Source organism: Pelodiscus sinensis, chromosome 1 (genome assembly GCF_052426305.1).
Source record: "Pelodiscus sinensis isolate ZL-2025 chromosome 1, ASM5242630v1, whole genome shotgun sequence".
Taxonomy (NCBI): Eukaryota; Metazoa; Chordata; order Testudines; family Trionychidae; genus Pelodiscus; species Pelodiscus sinensis.
In genome coordinates, this window is record NC_143052.1 from 292,867,496 (window position 1) to 292,879,966 (window position 12,471).

The 12,471-nt window shown below is 37.1% G+C and overlaps 1 protein-coding gene across 7 annotated transcripts in view; it reads left to right on the plus strand.

Moving 5' to 3' along the window:
• The window catches only part of LRCH1 (leucine rich repeats and calponin homology domain containing 1), a 214,563-nt gene that overhangs the window by 166,223 nt on the left and 35,869 nt on the right, over positions 1-12,471 (plus strand). For 5 of the 7 annotated variants that reach the window (XM_075919027.2, XM_075919026.2, XM_075919025.2 and 2 more), the window contains one exon: positions 5,106-5,210. The exons of the other annotated variants lie outside the window; for them this stretch is intronic. In XM_075919027.2, coding sequence (XP_075775142.2) covers positions 5,106-5,210 — 105 coding nt within the window. The remainder of the gene's footprint in view (positions 1-5,105; positions 5,211-12,471) is intronic. 7 annotated transcript variants of the gene reach the window in all.

Below are 12,471 nucleotides of genomic sequence, written 5' to 3' on the forward strand. Positions count from 1 at the left end.
TGAGTCCAGTCCCCTGCCCTCATGAGACTAATTCAACCTAATGTGGTTAAGATCAAGCTCAATTCCCAGTGTAGACCAGGCCTGAGTCAATGTAACTTAAATTAATTTACAGCGGTGTTGGCATCATGCTGTGTTGACTGGGCATGCTCTCCCATCAACATAGTTTCTGCCTCTTGGGGAGGTGAAGTACTGAAGTCAATGGAAGAACACTCTCCCATCAACTTACCCTGTTTTTACCAGATCCACTTAATTGATGCCTGCTGCATCAATTGCAGCTGTGAAGATGTGCCCTTAGTTGATCATGTGCCTTTAGTTGATACAGTATGGTATGATGAAACTTACAAATGAAATTTAACACCTTGGGAACTTCTCACCTTACCTATCACATTTCCCTTGAAAAAGTAAGCACTTCATTAAGGCGTTACATCTAGTCCTTTAATTTGGTTTACCCCCACACTGGAGCTGAAAGTATCTATACAGACAAAACCAGTGTAGTGTGAAGATACCTGTACTTTTGGTGAATTTGTATTTGCCTTTTCAAATCAAAGCTGGTTACCTTGCACAATTCTAATTTCTTCAAATAATGCCATTGTACTTTTCAAGCTTTCATTTTTCTTCTAAATGAATGTACTAATCTAAACCCTTACACCCTTTTCAATCAGTGTTTGCTTCTTAATTACTTACATCCTTATTGCCATAGATCTGGTCTTGGAATCCAAGCATGCTGTGTAGACCAGTAAAGTTAGTATTATAATTTTCAGTTCAGTTTAGAGTTGAAGTTTAATAGCTTTTTTATTTAAATAATATGTGGCCCCTTAGGAGAGAACTTAAAAAAATTAGGAAAAATGTTTAGCACTTTACTACTACAATTTAAATTTTACAGAAGCAGATTGTTTCAAATTGTTTAATACCAGTGCAAGATTTGTTTTAAATGGTTCTTACCAAAATTTGTAAGTCTTGCTTTGAAAAACAAAAATAGAAACAAGAAGGATATGTGGTAACAAAGAAAATACCAGCGGGGAAAAAATAATGGGGCAGACTTTCAAGCAAAATATATTTAAACATGCCCTTCAGAGTTTATAGTTTATTTTTCCTATTTGATTCTACTTAAAATTAATGTTTTTATTTCTATTTAATATTATTTCACTGTTTCATGGTGATTTATGTCTCTAGGAAAGATAAAAATAAACAGAGTACTAGACTTCTGGTAATGATTCCAGCTTTTTTAAGTACATACACAAAGCCTGCTTCCAGAGGATAAACCACAGTTACTTTGACTTCTCTGTCAGCACATACTAGATTTGCATTCATGCATTCTTTTTATATTCACATTTTAAGGCTAGACAAACATGGGAAAAATCCATACCTGATGCCTAATTAAGTATCCAAAGAAAATGTTTTTCAGAAGTAATGAATATGCTGCCCTGACCTTTTGGTATGTACCTTTTTTTTTAAAACAGGGCAAACTCTGCTATACAGAAGGTAAAAGGAGTAGCTCAAAGCATTTTTAAATGGTTTGTCTTATGTCTACATGTTTGAGGAGCAGACCTCTCTAATTCCCATTAGTGATTGTAAAAAAAACATTTGAACATCACTGAATATTGTAAAGAAATAAATAACATGAATTTCCTTTTAGCAATAATTTTGTTGCTAAAAACACTTTCATACTGTATGCAGGAATAGCTCAGAGCAGTTCATGGATTTACTCCTGATTTCAAAAATATCAAAGCAATATTAGTAATAGTGGTGCTACTGTAGATAAATTTGAGAATATCCTAAACTTCTTGCCATGTTTCTCACTATGAAACCTTAATTTTACTCAGAACTTGATTGTCTGTACCCATGCCATCTAATACCCTTTGCAGTATTCAAAAGTATTCATTGCTTCTTTTGTGCCATATTTAATTTTTCTTTCATGGCTTTTACTGAACAGAGTGGCTTGCAAGCCTGAGGAACAATACTTGTGTCCTCAAAATCTACATAAAGTACTGAAAAAAAATTTGAAGTTTGAAGGCCTTCTGCAGTAGAAATTCCAAGGAAATGAATAATCAACTGTTAATTATTTAATTGCAACAAAACTCTGAAATCCGTATCTGTATCAAGTCTCTTCATTTTGTTAACTCTCATGCATTAAAGCAGATTTAGTTTTCATGGACATGTGCTGGAAAACTATCAGTTTCAAAGAGTAAGTGATAATCAACTAGGAAATATTTTTCCTTATTCATTGATAGAAAAATAGTAACTACCATCTTCTAATTTGTTATGTTTACTTTCTTCCCAGGAAGTGAATTGGCTGGTATGTGTACTTTGGAAACTCATGAGAATCATTTTTAACAAATGAGAATAACAGTACTGCCTCAGATACATCATATGTTTGCAGGTGTTGATCCTGCTGGAAGTGTGTTACATTTTGGTGACTCACTGATGCAGCTGGCTCCTTATCCCACAGGATATTAGTGAGCTAGGAGTAGCTAGAGACAGAATGAACTGAGGTTTGGAACAGACAGGTTCTAAGGGAAAGAACACTAAGAGAAACCAAACCTAATGACTTAGAGAGGATGGTGGTCTTGGGGTATTATTTTTAATTACTTTTTGGTTAATCTGTTAGATTCCAGAAAGGGTGAATTCTTTTTCTTTTAATAGATGTAGCATTATGTAAGCGGGGGAATGGTCCCGCTCTTGTGGGGAACTTTCCTGGCTTCTATACACCCCGGTGAAATGAACCAGCGAAAGGATCTGAGTCCTCGCTCCCACTTCCTTTACCCCACGGCTCCCTGATCCTGAGGGCTCCCCCTCCACTCTCCTGAGTAGCAGAGCCCTTGAAACCCCAACAAGGCTGGGCCCAGGTTTCCTGGGGCTTAATCCCTGACCTTGTAGTCACTAGGGGCAGGAGTTAGGGTGTCCCCTCTCCGAGGTGCTCTCTTTACACTGCAGGCCTTCTTGGCCCAGTGACCACTTCATAAGGTTCAAAGCAAATACAATTTATTAAACATCAACTGATTAAAGAGAATAGAATAAGAAACAATGAGAATGGTTAAATGGGAACACACAGCCCTGCTCTGTAGCACGGGGACATCAACACAGCAGTCTGCAGAGTGTAAGGACAGTTCACAGTCTCTTCCTTAGAAGCCCTGGATGTGCTGCAAGGGGCTGCAGGCTGGACACGCTTGCACTGGCAGTGACCACACAGCCTCAGTCTCTAAGTGGCCAGACCCCTCTCCCAGTCCAGAGCCTTTCCCCACACTTTGCGGGTCCCAGTAGCTCACCACATCCAGCTGCAGGCTGTGCTGCTTGGCCAGTTCCAGCTCCTTGTGTTGTTTCTCTGTTCCTTTTGGCTTTCTGAGCACTGCCAGTCTGCTGCTCAACACAGGGTCTGCACTGCTTGGCCAGTCTGTGTCTGGTTCTGTCGCTGCAGGACTTCTTCTTGTACTCCTCTTTCAGCTCTCTGTCTTTGCAGGACCTCTTCTGCACACAGCTTGTTTGTTCAGAGACAGAGCCAGAACAATCCCCACTTACAACCTGTCAGTCAGGCTGAGCTGGAGTGTTGACTGCTTTCCATTGTCTCTGGGGTCTATCAGTCTCATGAACCCTTCCCCTTCTGAAGCTGGTAAACCAAAAAACTCCCACAGAGTTTTAGTAAGGGGTAACAGTCCCCTTACATTTATTTGAAGTGGGGTGAGAATGCTGTCTTTTTACTGAGGCTTTATTTTTTCCATTTTTTCCATTTTAATATTTAAAAATAACTTTTAATTAAAGCAATACAAATCATTGCCTTTTAAAATCTAAATGCTAATTTTCATGTTTATAGCAAACCCAGATTTCTGTGAAGTACTGTAAACACACTTATTTTAAATTGAATTAAAAATATAATTTGGCATTCAAACTGGCAACATGGTGATGATTTATGTATTTGTATTTTAATAGCATCCAAAGACCTCATTCAGGATCAGGGCCCTAAGCTTAAATTGTACATGATGGAAAATAGGGAGCCAGCAAGAAGTTGAAAGAGGGAGATGAAGTGGTTAGAGTGGTGGGCAAAGATGATCATTGGCAGCTATGATTTGTAAGGACCACAGGGTGGGGGGCAGTGCGAGGCTTGGGGGAAGCAAGAGAGGAGGAACATTAAGTAATCAAAAGTGAGAGAGAAAGGGACAGTGTAGGTTAGGAGGGGGAAAGGGAAGAGATTGTGGAGAATGGTGGTGGATTTGACACCCAGGAGTGAAGCCTTGTTTTAGATAATGGGAGGAGGAACAAGAAGGAGGAAGAAAATTGGTAGCAGGGGCGACGGTGTTGAGGAGAGAGGTTACAAGTCTTGTGTTTGAAACAGTCTATAAGATCTTATGCAAAGAGGAAAGAGAATGCAGAAGAGGAGAAGGCTGTAGTAAGGGTATCAAAGGTAGGCAAATAAAAGACTAGGACTGTGCATGATGAAGTTAATAGGAGGGGAGAAGTAGTGCTGCTTGAGCTAAAAGATGACAGCTGAAGAAGGAAGGAATAAAGTCACAAGAATCATAAGATTTTCTTTGTGATAGAAGGGACAACCAAAGGAGCTACTACCAGTATATCCAAGACAGAATTGGGTACTTAAAAAAAATGTTCCAAGAAAAATCTTAATTTAATTAAACTGTGTTTATGCTCCTCTAACACCGAAAACCTGAAATATATGTTTATTCTCTAATGTTTTCTGCTTGGTTTTATGTTTTTACTGCTGCAACTGCATTGATGATAAATTTACACATCATTTCACAGTGTTAGGGTTTCCTTTCTTTAGCCCACAGTATGTAATCTATGGGTATTTTTCTTCATAGGCATTGGTTGTAAACGTAATTATGTAAAGTGCAATGTTGTAATAATCTTGTTAAGATTAACAGCATTAGCTGCACATATAATGTATGATTTACAAATACTAACATTTAATTTTTCATTCTTTTTATTCTGTGCACCATCTTTCATTCTTTTCTTCCAAAATTATACATTTTATATTAATCTCATTTGAATGGCATCCTCTTCATTACCATGAAATCCTCATACCATATATGAAATGCTGCTACTCCTGTGGTTTTTCCCTGGTCTGTATACTTCTGGCTCTCATTCCCCTGCAACAGACCCACCCCTCACTCTTCCTCCTATCTCCTTCAACAAACTTACGCAGGCTCAAACATGGGACAACTATAGCTACAGTATCCCATCTGAAGGGGACAGTGACAATGGTAGGTGATCTGTATGTATTTAATTTGTTTTTTTTTCAGACAATTCATATGTTTGTTTATTTCCCACAAAGCTAAAGATGATGGACATTTAATCATGCCCTTTTCATAATAGGTAATAAAACTTAGGAATTAGAAACCAATAGACTGAGATGGTACATGTTAATTAGTGCATAAGAATGTTGAATATGCAGTCTAAGAAGTCCGTGAGCAGGAAATGTAGAAAAATCAAATTGATCATTATGTCACTATGAGGCCAATGAAAAGACATTTCACTCACCAGAATTCTTATCTGCATTTCATTCTCTGATGGAGGGATCAAACAGTGGTGAAGGGAGAGAGAGAAATATGTTAGTGAATAAAGCAGTGTTTATGGTGTGTAAAAAAGACAGGTAGGTCAAGTAGATAGGTCGAATGTCCTTTAATTTTAGTTTGTTTCAGCCAAAAATCTGTTTGGAAGCAGAAGCTGTTGTGCCATCATTTTTTCCAGTGATACATGAGCTAAATAAGAGAATTGCATAGATTTTTGTGCTAGACTTGATGGCATATTTTTCAGAGAATGAAAGTTATTCAGAGTTTTTTTTACAGTCAGCAGCACAATGTGCCAAGGAGACAATATCTCTCCATATTTGCAAGTACCTGAGATCTATGAAATATTCAAGATCATATAATACATATGTGATCATGCACAATAAACAAAGCACTGACCAAAATTGAACAGTTCTTAATTTTTATCTCTCATGAAAGAGCAGATCAAATGTGATTTCCTAAGAATATTCCAGATTTCTGAACACTGTCTGGACACACAGAAGATACTAGTCCCCCTTGAGAATTCATCCCACATATCAGTCTGAACCCGTTGCATACTGGAGCAAGATTTTTGGGAATTAGTGGATCCGCTGCAGTGCAGTCATCTATAAAGTTCACTGCTATGTGCATAGCTGTTGAGTCTGAGTGCTTTTGATTAAAACAGCTCCCATAGTCCGGGATACAACAGTAAATGTTAATCTGACTTTACTCCTGTGGACATTATTGTGCTGTATGTCTCATCTGATAATGGATCCAATACACTAAATGCCCTGCACAATGGTTGCTTGAAGTATTTTTAGTTTTGTTTTTTCTGCTACTTAATTAAATCTAATATTATGTGACATTATTGAAAAAAGGCCATTCAGAAAGCTGTAACGTTGAAACATTCGAAAGTATGATGGTCACTCACCAGAATTCTTATTGGCATTATCTTGTACAAGATGTGCTCATATGTTAGAATTCAGCATTCTATTTATTAACATGCTGTCACACCAAAAGAAGAGTTGAATATGATGTAGCAGGTGTTTCTCTGAGTGCTAGACAAGGAACATATATGAATAATTCATTTGTTGTGTATGTGGAGCCCTTTGAAATGGGCTATAAGAAATCTGTTCTGTCCATTCATTGTGAGCCAACTATTCCTACTTGTCTGGCTTATAAAACTGAAACTTAATAAATTAGGCTAAAGAATAAGCCTTTTTTATGTATATAGAACACATGTGGTGGCAGTATTTATGCACATTGTTGAAAAATTAAAGCATAGAGTATATGCAAATATGCTTTAAAGTTTGAAATCCTGCACTTCTGGTTTAAGGAGAACTGAAAAACTAAAAAGAGATTTGAGAGTTTCTTAAAATTAAAGTATTGCATCCTCAGCATCATGCCTGGGATTTTTGTTGTTGTTTTTTTTCTTTTTCTTTTCATTCTCCAAGAGTTACAAGCTGATTCTGAATGGCTTAAGAAGATAATGTCAGACAAGGCTTCCTGGTTCTTTCCAATATTAAAAATCTATTTCATCATTACAAGCCCTTATCCATAGTTCACATGGTAGAGTATGGGAAATGAAAATGAAAGATGTGCAACACGTAAAACATTGAATTATCTACCCAGCAGATCTTTCTTTAAATGAAAAGAATGGACAATTGGTATATTAATGAAGAAAAACAGTCTTGCTTGTTCTTAAAATAAAGGGAATTCTGGGAACAAAGGTCTATAAGGATTTTTTTCATTGGAAAAGAAATTTGCTGATTCTCTTAACATTTCTTCATAACTTTTTCTTGAAGTTGGTTATCATTTTTTGCCTTATATTGTGCCCTTCTCCTCATACAGTGAGTGACCTGTACTGCTAACAGCACTCTTGGATGATTGCTCTATTTAGTGCATAAACTCCAGATTATTTCCTTTTCTCCAGACTAATTCATTTTGTATTTTTCAATAATGAATAGCATTAACCATCTAGCCTGGTCTTCTAAACAATCCAAATAATTTTGAAGTGACCTGCATTGTTCATTATGATCACTGCCTCCAATGTTTGTGCCATTTACAGAATTCTATGGTTTGAAATCAAATTCTTTCAACTCTAAACTGCTGAACAGTATCACAATTCTAATCCCCGCATGCTTAAAGTATAGAACATTAATACCTCTCCATTTAACACAGTAATTCCTAAGTTAATGATTATTCATTTAATTGCACTAATCTTTAAGTAAAGTACAAGAGATAATGTAAGATCTATAATCACTAAGGTTACGTCTACACTCTCCCCCTAGTTCGAACTAGGGATGCAACTGTAGGCGACCAAAATTGCTAATGAAGCGGGAATTTAAATATCCCACGCTTCATTAGCATAATCTCACCCGCGCGCTATTCCGATCTCCAGCTGATTTGAACCAGGAAGTGCGCTCTGGGCCATGTTAGTTCAAATCAAACCCCTTGGTACGAACTAATGTTACTCCTCAAAAATGAGGCAGGGAAGTGCTATTAAGCCCTTTTTCCAGGTGGAAAACCAAGGCCCAGAGAGACTAAGTGATTTGCCTAGAATCCCAAAGGAAGTCTAGAGAAGAGCAGGGATTTGAACTCAGGCTCATAAGTTATAGGTTAGTTTCCTGACCACTGAATTTCCTCTCAGTGGTATTCAGATGTCTCTTTAGTATACAAGAGTCACTTATTGCGTATCGACTTGAAGCATATATAATTTAAAAAACTGAATAGAATTGATCACAAGAAATAGAGCCATATTTTTCAAATGTTCAGACTTGCTTTATCTAAGGGTTGCTATCAGTGTTCCCTCTAGACTTCAGGGCAGCACAGCTTCACTGTGATTAATCAGCCCAGCCTAGTCAGTCAGCTGGGTCTAGGGAGCCCTGCCCCTCTAACTGGGTGGGGCTGATTAATCACCTGTGAAACTGTACTGCCCTGGAGCTTAGAGGGAACACTGGTTACTAGCCCTGGCATTTTTGCAACCACAGGTATTTTCAGTTGCAGTTTTTCTTATTTAGACATCTAGGTACTTGATTGGGCTGGCAAGTTAAGTATTTGCAGTATTAAGTGTCCTAAACTTAGCCTGCAAATAATTGCCTGAAGAAAACTGTTCCTACAATGTAGTGAACGTGCAAAAATGGAAATCATCAATTGGAAGTCTGATCTTTAACAAAGAGAGATAAACCTACCACACATTGTGGATTGGGCTAAGTATTATTGCTAATTTAATTTGTTTTTACTTACATTTAAAATGTTTTCCAATGTGGGCTTATTGAAACTAATATGAAATAAATAGGCTATGCTGACCAGCAGTGAAGAGAACTACTGTACTTTGATCTGAAAAAATACCTTCTGAGGCATACATTTGTGTGGCTTTGGCTCCCCTTGGTGGAACAAATATATAATGCAGAATAACTAGCATATTCTGTATTGTTGAAACATCCTGAATTAGAACACTTTACTTCTGATATTTTTAGTGTATAACAGAGATGAAAGAATATCTTACTTGCTTGCTAATTTATTTTGTTTGAATGTGTTTTCAGAATAACACTTTGAAAGAATTACCTATATGTTTAAGCTCTGTCCTTTGTTGCCTATAGGTAGAATATATGTCTCTCATTAAGTTAAAAGGAATGAATAATTTTAATATTTATTTTCCATGAGGAGATGATTGCCATTCCTGACATTTATTTACAAAACAGCATAAAGTTGAAGTACCTCATTGTGTTTAGGGTTTCTAATTTATAGCAAACTGGACAGTGATCATGTTGAGAAATAATGTCTAGAGCAGGTGAGTTTCTCCTCAAAGACCAAATATAAGCATCTTTTCTCACGAGACTTATATCCTACATAGGAATAATAGTACACCGAGAATAAACTGAGTCTTACCTATAATAGCATTTCCTTCTAGAACTTTTCCTGTTCTTCTGTACGTTACAATATGGACCAAAGAAAGCTCAGTTTTTCTGTTACGCGGGTGCATGCCAGTTCAATATAGCACATAAGAAAGATAAACAAGGCTACATTGATTGAAGGCCATGATGAAAATGTCCAAGATAGATGCAGACTCAAACAAAAAACACATGATAGTGTCCATTGGCATACCTTATGTACAGTGCTCTTTAAAGTATTGCAGCTGCTAAAACTGGAATGGAGATGTCAACGGAGTTTTCAAGTCTGCTATTGCAGTTTGTGGTGGGCGCATGTTTATATGGTTATGTGTGTGTATTTACCTATTTTCTTTTATATTGAAGAGAACATACTACATAGATCCACATCTAAATAGTTTCCAGAATTTTAAATGTTGTTTATTTTAAGTTTTACAGTAAGTTGTTTACTAATTTGAAATGTAAATAATTACTTAATACTTTAACTGATATTCTTAGTAAATGTAGACTTTTTTTTATAGTAACAGTAGGAACAGTTTAAAAAATTGGCATGATACGGGAACACAATATTCATTTTTACCATACTGTTAAAAATGTAGTCTTCCATTTCTTCATATGTCTTGCTTTGTTATGGATATCTGAAGGGAGCTCTTGATATCTAGCTTGTGATCTGTTATCCTTGAATTTTAACTATGGTGCACAAGAATTTATTCACAGAACTGCCTTAGAGTTTAATGGCATTCACGTAGCTAAATCCCCATGGCATAGTTTGAAAATATGTGATCTTTGCTTTATGCTGCTCTTCAAATTAAGATATTTGTAGAGATCTTTTGATGGGCTGTTTTTTATTGATTAACTACTAGACTCTCTTACTGTGTAGTTTGTGGCATTTCCTGAAATAGTTCTTTTAATGAAGCATTGTACTTTGCAGTTACTGCAACCATCAGCTTATCCAGAATAGGGTTATTCCTTAAGCCATTGGTTCCAAACAGAGTTTTCATTTGGCCACTTTAATATCATCAAATAAATTATCTCATGCAGGAACCCTTTTTCCCTCTTCCAAGATCTTAATGCAAGTACAGAAGCAAACATGTCAAGGATCCAGAAAATCCCTGAGTACAGTTCATCTTAGTGATCCTTCAGATTGATTGGGCCTCATGCAAGCATGCACTCACCCTGTGTTGAATTTATTTGAACGTTTGTTACATTTTCTTTTTTCCTAGCGTGTTTCATAATTTGAAAATTGATGTAAAAGTTAAAACATTTATCCAAAACACAACCTAAATAAACATGAGATTGTATTTGCATGAAATAATGTCAGTAGTGAACTGCCATTTCTATTCCGTATAGTGCCTTTCCTTTTATTGAGATAGAAATGTAGCCGTGTTAGTCTGGTGTAGCTGAAACAAAATACAGGACTATGTAGCACTTTAAAGACTAACAAGATGGTTTATTAGTTTGTTTATTAATAAACCATCTTGTTAGTCTTTAAAGTGCTACATAGTCCTGTATTTTGTTTCCTTTTATTATGCACTTTAAAAGAATAATTTAATTCTTAATTCCTACCAGTTGGTGGCACCAACAGCTTTGCTATTTGCTTTTGAAGGGCTCATTTGTAGTTTCACTTCCCATGGGATTGAATGGAGGTAGTTTTAAATTGTTGGACTTCAGGTTTTATTTTTTTGAATTACTAAACATATTTAATTTAGAGCAATGGTTTTCAGCCTATGGTCCTTTCACAGACCACATGTAAGATTTCCAAAGGTGGCCATACATCTGTTTGAAATTTTGTAGGTATTCACAAATGAAAAAAAGATTGAAAATCAGCAGTGGGTTTCAAACTTTTGTATTGGTGACCCCTTTCACACAGCAAGCCCCCAACCTCCTTATAAATTTGAAATCACATTTAAATATTTAACAATATTGTTAATGTTGTAGATGAAACAGAGTTTGGAGGCAGACAGCTCATGACTCCCAAGTAAATACCTCACAATCTTTGAGGGGCTCATGAAACCACAGTGTGAAAATTCCTGGAGAAACAAATAGAAGGCCAGCTCTTACTAATCACTTCTCTTTCTGCTGACTCAAGGCTTTCCTTTCTCAGGCTGTCATTTTACATAAATGCTGAGGGTCTCTTCCCTTCACCAATAATGACTGTTAGCAGTTTGTCCCCTTGGGACATTTGCATATACAGATACACAGAGAATGAAGAAGTCTTGTATATTTTAATGACCAAAACATTATCTCCCACTTTTCCTCCCACATTTTGAACAAGTCCTGGTTCCCAAAAACCTCCACCAATGCAGAAATGAGGGAGACGGAGAGTAAGCCGCTGAGTCTTATGGAGGAATTTGGTTACCTACCTCTTCCTGCACTTGGACCAGATCACTCCCATCTCAGCATTCACAAGGAGACCAAAAATAGGAATGAGTAGTTCTGTGGCACCTTAGGGTATGTCTAGACTACATGGCTCTGTCGATGGAGCCATATAGATTAGGTTTCTAGACATAGGAAAATGAAGCGGCGATTTAAATAATCGCCGCTTCATTTACATCAAAATGGCTGCTGCGCTGTGCCGATCAGCTGTTTGGTGGCACAGCGCGGTAGTCTGGATGCTCCACGGTCAACAAGGGAAGCCCTTGTCGACCGCCCCAGTAAACCTAATTCCATGAGGCATAAAGGGGCAGTCAACAAGAGTTTCCCTTGTCGACTGCGTAGAGTCCAGACTACTGCGGTGTGCCACCAAACAGCTGATTGGCACAGCGTGGCAGCCATTTTGATGTAAATGAAGCGGCGATTATTTAAATCGCCACTTCATTTTCCTATGTCTAGAAACCTAATCTACATGGCTCCGTCGACGGAGCCATGTAGCCTAGACATACCCTTAGAGACTAACAAAAATATATAGTGTCATGAGCTTTTGTGAATAAGACCCACTTCATCAGATGAGTTGGAGTAGAAATAACAGAATCCAAGATGTTTATCAGCAAAAAAGGTACCTGTCAATGTTAGGACCCTTGTTAATGAAGCCAATAGCTTTTTTTGCTGTATTATATATCTTGGATTCTATTATTTCTACTCCAATT